The sequence below is a fragment of the Mustela putorius genome, unplaced genomic scaffold (assembly GCF_011764305.1).
Source record: "Mustela putorius furo isolate JIRA1106 unplaced genomic scaffold, ASM1176430v1.1 tig00000139_pilon_pilon_pilon, whole genome shotgun sequence".
NCBI classification, from domain to species: Eukaryota; Metazoa; Chordata; class Mammalia; order Carnivora; family Mustelidae; genus Mustela; species Mustela putorius.
In genome coordinates, this window is record NW_025421293.1 from 11,907,758 (window position 1) to 11,922,658 (window position 14,901).

At 53.5% G+C, this 14,901-nt stretch overlaps 1 protein-coding gene across 2 annotated transcripts in view; it reads left to right on the forward strand.

Moving 5' to 3' along the window:
* MMD2 (monocyte to macrophage differentiation associated 2) overlaps nucleotides 1–14,417 on the forward strand; it is a 41,511-nt gene extending 27,094 nt beyond the window's left edge. For both annotated transcript variants that reach the window (XM_045075156.1, XM_013047120.2), the window contains exons 5-7: nucleotides 1,149–1,250; nucleotides 1,979–2,048; nucleotides 5,568–14,417. In XM_045075156.1, coding sequence (XP_044931091.1) covers nucleotides 1,149–1,250; nucleotides 1,979–2,048; nucleotides 5,568–5,771 — 376 coding nt within the window. In that variant the 3' untranslated portion in view covers nucleotides 5,772–14,417. The remainder of the gene's footprint in view (nucleotides 1–1,148; nucleotides 1,251–1,978; nucleotides 2,049–5,567) is intronic.
* Nucleotides 14,418–14,901: the final 484 nt, after the last annotated feature.

A 14,901-nucleotide genomic window follows, 5' to 3' on the forward strand; every position in this document is an offset into this window, starting at 1 on the left:
TCCTCCTTCCCTTCCACTGCCCGTCCCCTCCGACCCATTTTATACTGAGTCTCCTTCCCACCGGCCTGTTCTGTGTCTGTTTGGAAAGCCAGTTAGAATGATCCTCACCGATGGCTCTTCCGAGTAATGTGTCGGTTTATTTATTTATTTATTTTTTACCTTTAGGCTTTCCAGTTATACATGAGCTTCTTTATAATAACAATTGGACTCGGAGCCGATTGCTTTTTTGGGGGACACGGGGGTGGACAGAGGTTGTATATAAGACATTCTCATTGAAGAAATTCACTCCAGAAAAAAGTGAAAGGCTCCTTTCCCCCGCAACCCCTGCCATCATCAACCATTTCTAGAAGGATCTCCTGCTCCCCACCCGACAAGGGGCTCTGATCGGTGTCCCGTACACAGTTACACGTCTCTCTTCACGTGTGCAAATAATACAGGCCTGTTACTCTCCCCTCGCTGCTCGCCACCACACCTAGCGACACGCCGGGAGATGTCCTCACCTAAGTGCGGACCGGTCTCCTGGTTCCCAGCTGCTGTGACAATGCCACAGCGCGGTGTATCTGGCAGGGTGCCGTTGGGAGACAGAAACCATACAATGATTTGAACGCGGCACATTTGGTATAAAGGATTCATCGTAGAAGATCAGAGGAGGGGAGAATCCATCAATGAAGGTCAAACACAGAATCTAGAGAAGCCCGTAGTGACAGATAATGAGGGACGGCTAAGACCAGGCCCACCTCTGTCCAGGGCAGAGATTCCCCCCCCTTTCATCGGAAAAGTCCTGGCCTTTGCCCACGGGGTGACAGAGAGGCTGCTGGAGGGTGGCCGTGGGTGTGGCCTTGCTGCTGTGGCCAAATGCTAGAGAGAGCCAGGCCCCTGCAGGTGCCTGCCCCAGGGAAATGGCCTCAGCCCATCAGCGCAGAGAGAAGCCCGCTCTTGGAAGCTGGTGGGAGAATCAGGAAGGAAGAGCCTTTTCCTCTAATCATTGCTTATTGTTTCTGTCTGTTTCTCTGTCTGTCTTTCCACCCTGAGAGCCCACATCCCACTTGCAGAGCCACGGGGCCTGGGGCTTCTCTGGGGTCTGTCTTCCCAGGAGGGGCTGGGCCCCGGGTAACCCCCCTCAGGCTGTGCTCTTGGCTCTCTCTCAGGCTGAACCTTCGGGAGCTGGGCCCCTGGGCTTCCCATATGCGTTGGCTGGTCTGGATCATGGCCTCGGTGGGCACCATTTATGTCTTCTTTTTCCACGAGCGGTAAGCCAAGGCTGGGGACGGGGCAGGGGATCGGGTGGGCTGGGCCTCCTCCCTGGTCTTGGGGAGAGGAGGCCCCAGGACGACCCCAAAACATGAGGGCACAGCTCTGCCCGGCATCCTGGGGTTCAGGCCCCGGGGGTGGCCACCAGAGCCACAGCCTGTAGGGTCGATCTGAAGAGGTTTTAAAAAAGACCTTGTAGGTTCCGTGTTACCTGTGTTCCCTAAGCTGGGTTGTTAGATGAGGGGAGAGGCTCCATTCTGCTGTATGAGGAAGGAAACAGAGCTATGGAAGCAAAAAGGAGTAGCTGACTTCTGGAATTTCCAGGGAGGGCAAATCTGTCAACCAGTGCAGCCACTCGGACGGATGGAGGGCAGCCGCCTGGGCCTGGCGGGGAAGAGGTCCTGGGATCCTGTGGTGATGACAGCCCCTGGCCCGAGCTGTGGCAGGGGCCCGCACATGCGCTATACTTAGCAGGGACAATCCTGGTCTGTTCTCCCACTGATGGAGACCAAGTCCCAGAGAGACGGACAGCTGCCCAGGGCCACCCAGCTCTGCCGGCACCTGCCGCGTGTCCCGGGGTGACGTCAGAGCCCAGGAGGGCTGGGCAGAGGGCAGTGTTCTTCTCACTCTTTTGGTTGGGGTGTCCCTCCTACCCAGAACGGGGAGCTGTGTGCCATTCCTCCTGGGGAGGCTGTCCCGAGGCCCAGATGGCTTGTCTTCCTGCCAGGTACAAGCTGGTGGAGCTGCTCTGCTACGTCATCATGGGTTTCTTCCCCGCCCTGGTCATCCTCTCAATGGTGAGTCCCACCCACCCGGCCAGGGGGCCCCCAGCGGGCTGGAGGGACCCCGAGTGACTCTGGGGATGGCCGTGTCTGAGCCCCGCCTCTGGTGCCTGGGCAAGCTGAGGCCTCAAGAGGTACTCAGTAGAGCAGAGAGGCTAGCCCTGGGGGGCTCCACTCCCTGGCCTTGCAGGGGCTGACCCTGCCTAACCTCCAGGAAGCACGGCGACCCTCCCCGCGTCAGCCCCCGGCCCCCCGCTTCAGCTCCCATCCCTGTGACAGGCTCCCTGTGTGTTTAAGGATTCGATAGGAAGACCCACGGACAGCGAATAGGACGGGGCCTGGGACATAGTAAGTCCCAAGTCCCTGGAGAGGGACATGAGGTCCTGTTCATGACGGCCTGGCTGGCTCACGCAGGGGGTGGGGGTGCCCCTGAGTGGCTGAGCTGAGATTGGCCCCCATCACCCCTGACTGTGGGGATGAGGATCTTTGGGCCGCTCCGCCTGGACCCGTGAGGGGCAGAGCCCAGGCAGAGAAGCAGCTGGGTGGGCCACACGTGGACCACCTCGCCTCTGCCAGCCTCAGTTGTCCCATCTGTCAAGTGGGCACAGTAAACTCACCAGCCTGGCACCCTCCCCAGGTTTATTATCTTATACAGTGGTTTATTGGGAGGTGGTAAAATTCTACATTGTCGAGTTTAGTAGGGGTTTTGTGTTTTTAAACATTGTATAGCTTTACAAACCTAAGCGGTATGGCTAGGAGGGTCTTCTTTCTCCAAGTTCACGTAAATGTTTACCTGTGTCTTCTCCTGTCTGTCTTGTGGTTTAACCTTCCCGCTGTGGTTTCTCCTGGGCGCGGTGATCCGTCCCTGAGCCCCTAGCCAGTGATGTCAATTATCTGTCGTTTCCATGAGCTCCTTTGGTCACGTTTAATTCACACGTAGATGTGGGTCTCCCTTCGCTATTTCAGTTCTGTTTCGCCCAGGGGCCCGTCTCTATCCTGACACCAAGCTGTTTTGTTTAAGGTAGCTTAATTATGTTTTAATCTGTGGCCCCATCATTTCGTCCGCTCAGCATTTTCCCAATGATTTGTATTTATTCTCACAGACTGCCTTTTCCCCTCCAAGTTCATTTTTATTTAAATATGTATATTTATCTATTAGGCTGTATAATATTTTTTTTAATTTTTTTTAAAGATATTTTTTTATTTATTTGACAGAGAGAAATCACAAGTAGATGGAGAGGCAGGCAGAGAGAGAGAGAGAGAGAGAGGGAAGCAGGCTCGCTGCTGAGCAGAGAGCCCGATGCGGGACTCGATCCCAGGACTCTGAGATCATGACCTGAGCCGAAGGCAGCGGCTTAACCCACTGAGCCACCCAGGCACACCTTAGGCTGTATAATATTAAATTAAATATTATATTATTGTATCTAGATTAAATATTTTTAAAATTTTAAAGTTAAAAAATATTTAAATTTATTTTTTAAAAAATTAAAAAAATTCTGAGGATTATTAAGTTAAACTTTACATTATATCATTATATAATTTATAGTAAACAAATATTAAAGTTTAAAAAATTCTTTTATATTTGTTTTTTGATTTTAAAAAATTTATAATAAATATTTTTAACATTTTAAAAAATTTAAAATATTTAAATGTATTTTTAAAAAAAGTTTAAAAATCTATGAAGAGTATTTAAAAAATAAAATAAGTATGCTGTCATTTAAATGAAAAATGTTTAATTTTTTTAAATATTAAAGAATTCACTTACATTTATTTCAAAGATCTTATGAATTATATTAAACCAACTATTATATTGTAATATCTTGAAATTTTAAAGCAATTTAAATTTTAAAAACTTAAAAAAATTTTATGAAGTATATTAAATATTACATTATATAATTTATGTTAGATAAATATTTTTTAAAAGTTTAGACTTTTGGGACACCTGGGTGGCTCAGTTGGTTGGACGACTGCCTTCGGCTCAGGTCATGATCCTGGAATCCTGGGATCGAGTCCCGCATCAGGCGCCCAGCTCCATGGGGAGTCTGCTTCTCCCTCTGACTTTCTCCTCACTCATGCTCTTTCTCACTGTCTCTCTCTCAAATAAATAAATTAAAAAAAAAAAAGATTAAAAAAAAAGTTTAGACTTTTAAAAAACTCTTTGAAACTTACTTAAAAATGTATAAATTTTAGGGGTGCCTGGGTGGCTCGGTGGGTTAGGCCACTGCCTTCAGTTCAGGTCATGGTCCCAGGGTCCTGGGATCGAGCCCCGCACTGGGCTCTCTGCTCAGCGTGGAGCCTGCTTCCCCCCTCTCCCTGCCTGCCTCTCTGCCTACTTGTGATCTCTCTCTGTCAAATAAATAAATAAAATCTTTAAAAAATGTATAAATTTTATAAATTGCATGAAATAAGTACTAAGTTATACAATATCCATCAAACGATGTATTACATATGTTTAAGTACATATATATACTTCTGTATAGTCAGGGTATAGTTAAATACACAGTCCCTGCAAAAAATAAGTCTGAAAATGCGTGAAGGAACCAAGCCCCCCATCCCCCTCCTCCCCAGCTGCAACCACCGTTCAGTTTGCGAGTTCTTTTCATTTATTTATTTATATGCAAATCGATGTGGCCACGCAGACATACGGACTCCGCTGTTCCTCTTCTCTGCGACCCGCTTTCCTCCCGTAGTGCGTGCCGTGGGCGCGTCTCCATGACCGCCACATGTGGTCCTGCCTGCCTCCTTTGCAGGAGCGGGGAGGGGCTGAGTCTCCTGGGTCATTAATGCTCCAGTATGACGCTCTCGAGGACCGAGGGCATCCGTGTCCGCAAGGACGCTGAAATACCATGGAGCTGTTCAGACGCCGGAGGGGGCTGTCCCTGTGAGACGCGGACGGGTCCCCCCACAGGGCAGTGACCCAAGGTGGAGTTGCAGCCTGGAGGAGATGGTGAAGGGACCCCTTTGTCTGGAACAGTCAGTTCCTGGGCCTCGTACATCCACCTGAAGTGCCTAGCGTGTGTTTCTGGAAGGATACTGTCAGCAGTGGGAGCCTGTAACAGGTGTATGGGTGGCCCCGGGGAGGCGGGGGGCGGTGGGGGGGTGATGGTGTGGCAGGTTCTCCTCGCTCAGTCTCTGCCATTCCCTTTAGCCACGAAGCACTCATGTGGGTGTTAACAGCGCCCATCTCTGACAGCAAGGACCACTCCTTTTTTCTTAATGTTTTTTTGTTTGGTTTCTCTATAATTCTTCATCCCGGACCTGTATTCCTTTTAAGAAAGGTGTGATACAGTATACGTCAAACTTGGCTGCTGTGAACCCGGAATAGTCTTCGAGATTTTGATAGAAATGGTAACATCTGAGAATTAAGTTGGAGAGGATAGACAACACGTGTTGAGACCTCCTACCCAGGCATCTGGGCTGGCTCGCCATCCACGTCTCTTTTCGTTTTGGGGTGTGGGGGAGTGGTGGGAGGGGGCTCTCAGCCTTGGCGGCTGCCTCTCTAACCCGTGCCCCCACCCTTGTCCTTCCTGACAGCCCAACACCGAGGGCATCTGGGAGCTGATGACCGGAGGGGTCTTCTACTGCTTGGGTATGGTGTTCTTCAAGAGTGACGGGAGGATCCCCTTTGCCCACGCCATCTGGCATCTCTTTGTGGCCTTCGGGGCTGGTACCCACTACTATGCCATCTGGAGATACCTCTATCTGCCCAGCACCCTGCAGGCCAAGGTGTCCAAATGAGGCAGCCCAGACTGCACAGGGCCAGAGCATCGCGAGAAGTGTTTCTATGAACTCTGGTCCAGAGGACGGCTCCCAGGCCCGTCTGCACGTCCACGGGCAGAGTTTTGATGGGTCGGAGGCTACTCCTGGGAACAGCCAGAATGTCCTTCGGGTCCCAGGTGAGGAAGAAAGCATGTAGTCATTTTGGCAGAGAAGCAATTAACCCTGTAACGTGTTTCTATTCTAGGCAAGTGTTTCCTAATGCAACCAACATTAACATCCACAGAAAAGGGAGCAGACATTGTCCTGGCAGACGAGGGGGACCCTGGGCCCGTGTGGGGGTCGGTGGAGTAGTTTGTACCTCACTGGCCAGGGCCTCCTCTGCGACCAAAGTCCTGGCTGGGGGATTGTGTCCTGTTCAGGGAAGAGGTCACCCAGCCTGTAGATCAGGGATGGTGAATATCCGTGACCACAGCAGACATCACCAATCAACTGCAGCATGGCGCGGAATCAGGATTCTCCTCTGGGAGGGGCTCTGAGTGGCCACGAACCTATGGACTCATCACTCACAATGGCGCCCCTTAGACTCTCCTGTCCAGTGTGTCCTGCCGTGGGAGCACGGTCCGACCATGTTGGGGAGCCTGCTTATCTCCGGCGGGGAATCTCCCGGCGCAGGCCGTCTGGGGGGCAGCGAAGGGAGACCGAGGCAGACAGCCCGAGCAGCCGCTGGCTTTCTGCTCCGCATAGCTGTCTCTCAGAACAGAGGAGGAGTGAGTGGTAGGGGATGAGGAAGCCGTTACTTGGCCGTTTCTTCTGCTGAAAAAAATCCAGAGAAAGTATTGGAGCTATTCGTTCCGGGGGACTTGCTCACCTGCTCCAGATTCAGGGCTTGTGATGCCAGCATTCAGATTCTTGCTTGGTGCCGAGCAGCGGCCCTTGGAGGCTCCTCCGATGAGACCTGGAGAGAAGGCCTGGCTACCTGGCTAGTCTGATAGGGATTTGGGCAGAGCGTTCCCAGTGTTGGGATGCCCCTACCTCTCAAGCCCCTAGTGGCCCCATGACAAGGCTTCCAGGGACCTGTCCTCAGAGCATCCCCCCCCCCGCCGGGCCTGGGCTGGCCCCTCTGTAGCTGATGCTTGGATGTTTACTGGGGAAGGGGATCCAGGCCCAGCTCCTGAGCAGAACGGGAACCTGGGACTCTCCGAATCAAGCATCTCTCAAGGCAGACAGTTCTCAGCCTCCAAGACAGGACGCCTTGTGCTTATTTCTAGTACATTCCAAAGTATTTCAGAGTTCCTGAAATCCCATGTACCGAAGCCAGTAGGAAACCATCAGACACATTCCTCAGACAGGCGGGTTCTGAGCTGACAGACTCTGGGGGTAAGCTTTGTCCGCTTGCCGTGTGTGTGTGTGTGTGTGTGTGTGTGTCTACACTGGCACACCCAGCCTCCAGAAGCTGCCTTCATCCAGTATGCCCCAGTTGGGGTCAGGGTTGGAGGTTGGTGTGGGGAGAGGAAGTTTGCCAGTGATGGGGGGACAGAGACACTGACCTGGGACTTCTTTATTGACCCCAGAGCTGAGCTCCTTCTGTGACACCTGTATCTCCTTCTGCCCCCTCCTTTTGGCTATTTGATCTTGGATTGTCCCCAAGACAGCCTGCCCCTTTATGCCCATCTTTGGAGGTGCTGGTTCACCCCCTCATCCACCCCTCTTACTCCTACTCATCCTGCAAAGCCCTGCTCAGGCATCAGTATCGAGGGACTTCTGGCCTTCCTCTGACTTAGGGCTTCCCACCCACTTCCCATCACCTCCCCTCCACCCTGCCCCTGTGCTTACCTGCATCGAGGCTTGGAACTCTATCCTTCATCACCCTGGTCTTTGCACCTGCCTCCCACCCTGGGAGCTCTTTAAGGGATGAGCTGTGTCTTGCTGGACTTGACGTCCAGTCTGGCTGCTTCTGTTTGTAAGGGCTTGGGCAAGTTCCTTAACCTCAGCTCTAAGGTGGGGATAGTAAGGCAGCACCTTGCAAGTTTGCTTAAAGATTCAGTGGGGTAATGAATGTGAAATACCCAGCCTGGTATTCTGATTAGCTCCTTTAGCTGTCCTTGGGAAGCAGCCTTTGATAATGAAGATGACCCTCGTCCAGGAGTGTCAGCTGTGCTGGCCAAAGGAGTGAATCACTAATGGTGGAATTTCCGACTGTGGACAGGCTGGTGAGGACACTGCTGTAGGGCCGTGACCACATTCCTTCCCCTTGGTCCAATTAAGGTTGTTTCCCATGAACCTTTTCTCTTCCTCAGCATCATTGTGAAAGTGAGTTTCCCAGCATTCCATTTCACCCAAACCTAGACCCCGGACCTCCCCCAAAGTGTGTCACCAGCAGTGCAGGGAAGGAAAAGATGTTCCTCAGGCCAGTCCCTCCTGTGGGTAAGTGTTCCAGTCTGTGTGCTGGGCAGGTGGGGTAGAGAGGGCAGGGCACTGGGAACTCAGATGCCAGCTCCCTCTTCCTGGCCACTTTTGAGGCTGTCACATGCTAGAACGATCCTGCAGAGTGGCTGTCATGTCCCAGGAAACCAGGGAGAGGTCAGAAGGACTCTTCGATGCTCCGGACTCTTCGATGCTCTGGGCTCTTCTGTTGCTGCTCCTGAGTTAGGCGGGCTGGGGGACAGGCCTGGAGGTGACAGCCTGCTTAGCGAGTCCCCTGGCCATCATGAGGGCCAGCCAAGGCAGGTGCGCTGGCTGGTGGAGAGTCCTGCCTGCCAGCTGGCAGGCTATCCCTGACAGGCCTTGAGCGGAGCTTGCTGACGGCCGTCCCCGGAGCCAGCAGCTTTCAGGCCGGTGGGCTTTAAGCCAACATCACGGACCAGAGCTGCCTTTTTCCTTGATTGGAAATTGTGCATATGGTGGGAACAGGGCTGAGCGTCCTTCTTCCAGGGTCAGGCTGGGGAGGATCCTAGGAAAGCACTGGGCAGGGATGGGGGCAGGATGGGAATTGCGAGGGGGTCTGGATGGAGGGCCCAAAGCCAGGCTGGTGGTGGGCGGGGGCCCAGCACAGTGGGGTGGCCCGGAGGGCTTCCGGAAAATGCTGCCCTCCTGGGTTTTCACTGCACCAGGCTCTCCTTTCCAAATTCGTCTGCAAATGCTACGGAGCTCCGAATGTTTTCCCACAGCTCCACTGAGCTCCTGAATTTGTGGTCCGGCCCCTGCTGGGAAGCAGGGGTGGGGGACAGCTCAGGTGCTAAGAGAGGCAGGTAGAGCTCAGAGGTCTGGGAAATGAACCTAGAGACTTAGTCAAGAAGGCACTGGTCAGTTTCACCCCCACACACTGCACGACCAGATGCTGAAAGGTGGGTTCTGGGAACCACATTGCGGGGTCCCGAAAGAACCTGGGGCCGTCCCACGTGAGTATGCAGACACACACACTCACAGGTATGGTGCAGTGCAGGTGTGAGGGGAAGGAGCAGGAATCTGGTCTGGCAGAGGCTTTACCCAAAGGGCACCCCTCCCGGGGGGCCGGTCTCTGTGCTGGCGGCTTCCTGAAGCTCTTGTCCATTGGTTGACATAGTCCCCTCTGCTGGGTAAGGTCCATTTGCTGATCTTACAGAGTGGGAAGCCAGAGCACAGAGAAGTTTGGCGACTTCCCCAAGGGCACCCAGCATCCATCCAGCAAGGCCAAGCTTTGAAGCCAGGACTATCTAATCTCTAAGTGTCAGGTCCCACGGCCGCACCACCTGTTTCCAAGGACACCCACTGCCCCCATGTCTGTCCTCCAAGGAGGAATGCTGGGCTGAACATCCTTAAGAATTTCAGAAACAAAACAAAACACTGGTGTGTAGCATTTGCTGATTTTCATGGCATAAATGTTCCCATGGCTGATTTCAAGCCGCTGAGGTGACATCACGGAAGAGGTCTTGGGAGGGATTCCCCCTCTCTGGCCCTTGAAGGCCCGCACGGGCCCGTCTGGCACACCACTGCCTCCACGGCTTCCCTCACTTCCCAGATCCTCACGGAGCTACGGAGCTAGCCAGGGGTCCCTGGGGGCCCTGGCAGGTGGGGGAATGGGCCTGGCACTGGGCTGCCCAGATGCTCTGCCTTCCGGGGTCTGAAACCTGGAGCCAGGCAGACCTGCTCAGGGTCCAGCCCTCCACGGGCCAGCATGCCAGACTCTCAACTCCCTCGGATCTGGCCAGGGAGCCTCTGCAGGGGTTTGCTGGACCCCAGATCCCTGCTGCCACCCCGCCTAGGACTGCTGCTGAGCCAGTAGATCAGGATCGTGCTCTGGAGTCTGGACACCGGTTCCAGAAGCCCCACTCTGGAGCTCATCTACTTGGAGGCCATGCCCCACATGTCAGTGATGGGGTTCCCGGGTCAGAATCCAGAGGACAGACTCGTGTCCAGGAGCAAAGGACCTAACCATGGCTCTTGCTTTGGGCTCTTTCTCTCTCACTTCGTTTCCGACATTCATAAGGTCGGAAATTCACAAATACCCCTTAGCAGCCCGTGTTTCTACCCGGGCCATTCCTGAAGTTGGGCTCCATCCCTAATGCTTCATAAGCTCTGTGCCAAGCCCTGGGATTTGTGTGGTCTTTACGACAACTCTGCGAAGCGGGGAGGATCCCCTTTCATCGACTTGGAGACTGAGGCTCAGAGAAGTGAAGTAACTCATGCGAGGGCACACAGCGAATAAGTGGCAGCCGTGGGCTCTCCCCCGCTCCACTGTCTGCTCCCTAAAACACCGGCAAGTCCGTTTTAGGGTTCCCAGCCTGTGAATAGCTGCTGCTGACATGCCGCTGGGCTTGTCAACTGGCCTGTGTGCTCTGACTGGTTATACTGAGGGTCTGAGGCTTTGTTCACTAGCCCCATGTCCAGGTCCGTGTTGGAAGCACTGACAGAAGCTTCCACTCAGGCTTTCAAAAGAGGCTGATCTGGGAGAATGTGTAGCCATATGGCATGGCTCCTAGTGGCCGGGAGCCCGGCAGGAGTGGTGCCGCCCCCCATCCCTGGGCTTACACCCAGGACATTCTCTGGCCTGAGGCTATCCTGCTCACACAGAAACTGGACCCCTATAAAGAGCTCCAAGCCCCAGGTCCCAGCGGGACACCCTGCCTGTGCGCAGGTGGCCGGCCGGGATCTGTGCTTCCAAGGCTGGGAGGCTGAGTAGCAAGACCTTGAACATGACGCAAAAGGCTTGGGACAGGTCGGTTTTGTACCCAGAGAGTCAGGGGGAGGGCCAAGGAGTAACCTGCCCGGGGCGCAGAGCCGGGGAGAGCTGGGGCCAGTGCCTTCTCCTCCCACAGCCTTCTCTTTCCTTCCCCAGGCACTGTGGCCAGGCTTGTCGCCCTCCAGCGACAGAATGTGCAGCCTGCTGCCTCTCTCACAGCCCAGCACAGGTGGCATGGGGTCTCTGCGTCTGGCAGGGAGGAAGTACGAGCCCTCCCTCGTGGCCCAGTTTTCCGTGTGTGGTTGTAGTGCGCTTGAACTTCCCACATGCTGTGTGACTTGGGGCAGGTTACTTACCCTCTCTGGGCTTCCATCTGGTCAGCCGTAAAAGGAGCTGGTGGTCTCGCTCGGCTGATTGTCAGCTGCTGGTCCGTCTCCAGACTGTGCATGTCCAGGGTGGGCACAAAGCCCATACGGGGAGGGGGGCTATTTCATCATAGTGCTAGTAGTGTTTCTCCTGCCTTTTTATGATCGTGGAGCTCCTTTGTGCTTTTAAAAACTATGGAGGACACCAAAGAACTTTTGTTCAGTATTGTTAGATATATCTAATATTAACATTCGCCATACTAGAAACTCAAACTGAAAGTATTTGAAACTATCTTAAATCACGTAAAGATACACTCCCTACACGTTAACATCAGTAACATTTTTTTTCTATTAAAAAGAGCTACATTTTTCTAAACAAAAAGGGACTTCGGTGGGGGGCCGTGGCATGATTTCACGTTCTTGCAAATCTCTTCAACGTCTGGCTCAGCAGAAGCCCACAGGACTCCCCTGCCTTGGGTTTCAGTGAGTGTGTGACAGTCACCTGTGCCATTGTCTCTGGAAACCATTTGCATGAAGGCAGGACGATATCGTAGTGCTTTCATGAAAACAGCTTCATCTCGTGAGCCCCCAAAAGGACCTTGGGAGGCCCAACGTTGTGGAGAACCACTGATCTAGACTTTTCCCTGTTTTACAGCGGGTTACAAATGTCGCTCGAGGGGCCGAGATCCCAGACCAACACTTCCCTCATTTTAGCCCGTTTTCACTCCCTAAAACACTGGCAGGATCCTGGAGACGGGAGCAGGATGGGGAGGCAGGACAGGTGTGGGCACTGGTCTGGGACACCCTTGTGGATATGTTGGCCCTTTGCATCCAGGGCTGGGCAAGTTCCCAACGGTGGTCCTCGTGGACTCTGCCCTGGCCTTTACTCTAGGCGAGTCTGAACATCAGAGGACAAGCCAGAATGCTGGTAGGAGGCTCCCGGGCTGGTTTTTCCCAACTCAAGCCTGTAGTGGGTTTGACTCTGCCCTGAGTGGGCTCTACCAAGAGCTGGTTTTTCTGGAAGGTTTAGAGCAGCCGGCTCCGGCCCTGGCATGGGGCGTGAGCTGTGGTGGGGGGGGGGTAGGGAGGGGAACACAGCCCTGTTCTGCAGGTGGTCTGGTTTGTAGTGGGGGTAGGGCAGAAGAAGGAGGTGCGGACCGGGGAGGGGTCCCTGCCCGCTGCCCGCTGCCTGTTACATGGCTGCTTGGGCCTACGGGATCCTGATTGTCGCTGTCCACTGCCCATGGGAGACAGGAGGCCGTGGAGGTGTTGTGCTTTGCGTGCTTATGACATCCTGGAGACCAGTGGTTAAATATCCCGGGGCTGGCAAGTTGTTAAACCAGGAGCAGTGTGAGATTGGTCTCAGTGGGAATCCTGACGCCGTGGGAATCGGCAAAGGCTACAGATCAGAGCCTGGTGTCTCTGGAGAGCTGTTTGAGCAGCATGCTGAGGTCTGCGTACACGTCTCTGCAGTCGACGCCATCTTTATCAGTGTAACAGGCAGTATACACACAGTTCTGAACGTGTACACATTCCCATTCTTGTGTACCTCTCCCGGCAAAACCGGCAAGACAGGGAAACTGAGGCTGTTCAGGGAGGCTATGTGACTTGCCCAAGGTCATCCGTGGTGCAGGGCCATGCTGGAATCCGCGTCATGGCCTTTGACTGTCACATTGTCCTCCTTCTGCTGCCTTGCTCCCCGGGAGCTGAGCTCTGGGGACCGGGGACCAGGCATCTCTCTCACGTCCTTCCAGGGCCCCGTTTCCCTGACCGGAGCAATGCCGTTTTCTGGCTGCTCGGTTCCTACTCTCCATCAGTTTTGCCTGAGCCCTGCGAGGCCCAAGGATGAAATGTGCTCCTGCCTTTGGGAACTGGCCAAGGCTGGGGCCCTCCCCAGGGGGTGTAGGACACTGGATCCCAATGCCTCCCACAGGGCCTGACAGCCACAGAGACCCGAGCTGTGGGGCGGCCCTTCATCACTGGGGCCCCGTGGGTGGTGGGGTGAAGCCACAGTGGGTTACCCCAGGTCTGCGTGGATTCTCTCTGCTCACACAACCTCAGCTCGCGGGTGTCTGGACACCTACTCTTTGCAAAGCCGGCCTCCTGATGGGCTCTCAAACCCACTTGTACCCTTGCTGTGGCATTGCCATTGGGGGGGGGGTGTCACCGTGTCCCAGCTGCAGGCCCTCACAGGAGGCTCACCTATGTCTCATGGGATCAGGCTGAGGCTGCGTGGGTCAGCCGTTCTCCATTTATTCCCAGACGTCTGTGTTTTCCAAAATTTTTGATCAGCATCCATCATAAGAAATGCATTTTACACTTTGATGCCGGTTCACACGTCCGTCGCCGAAACAGACCTGCCCGCGTGATGCACAGGGTTGTTTCCCACACTGCCCTAGACATCCTACCCTTTGTCTTTCTCTCAGCGTGCCGGGTGCAACCTGTTAACAGGGCTTGTATGTCTCACAAGTGGGTCTGGGCCGTCAGCTCTGGAAACTGATCTCGGTGGTTCTGTCCCAGGAAGGCATGGGCGTTGGTATTATGTACGAAGTGCCCAGTTGTGTGGTTGGCAGGGGTCCTCGTGGGGCCAGACCTTGAGAACTTGGGGACCCAGGGCCAAATGGGGACAGTTAAGGAGAAGGAAGTTGGGAGCTTTGGAGGATCTGGCTGCTCAGAACCCTGACCCCACTAAGAGGAATCCAAAACCCAATTTTGGGGTCTCTTGTCCTGATGATGGCCCCAGGTTCGGGGGGACCTAGAGGGGCTGGATGGTCATAGAGACCTCAGGAATGTGGGTCATTGTGCCTTCAGTCAGGGCTGGGAAGGTAGGGAGACAGCGAATCCGACTAAAAAATGAGCAACTTTGCAAAAGCTACGGTGCTCCCAGAAGCAATTTCAAATCCCGGGCCCTGGTTCCCGTGGAATGAATTTTCCGCCACTCCTGTTTACTCCCCCGGGTTTCACGAGGAATCTTTCCACTCCTGTTGCTTGGGAAGTCCTTTCTTTTGAGGGGTGAGGCCGGGGAGCAGGAGGTCTGACTGCCTTTCACATGTGTTTTTCTAGACGTGTCGTGTCTACAGTGTTGGAGACTAGCATCTGTGGCATGACTTAAAAAAAAAAAAAAAAGACGTCCTGCTGGTATTGGACCTTCTCTGTGTTTGTGAAATTTCTCTTTTGTATTAATACGACCTTTGATAAACATTTGTAGCCAAGAGGAATAATCCTGCTGGTCAATGTTACTGTTTGCCCTGGAGTAGAAAGAACTTAAAAAAAAAATAAAAATTCAAGATGGGTCATGCTTGTCCGGCTGTCTTTTTAAAGTAACGTCTGTCCAGAGATGCCTGGGTGGTTCAGTTTGTGAAGCATCTGCCTTCGGCTCGGGTCATGATCCCCAGGGTCCTGGGATCGAGCCCTGCGTCCCGCTCCCTGCTCAGCGGGGAGCCTGCTTCTTCCTCTCCCTCTGCCCCTCCTGTGGTCTCATGCAACTGCTCTGTCTCTGTCTCTCAGATAAATCTTTAAAACAATTAAGACCTATTAAAAAATGACATCTGTTCATTCTTTTTATCAGAGCAGTTCACTGTAGAAGACTTGGAATATTCAGAAAAGCATAAAGTAAATTAAAAAC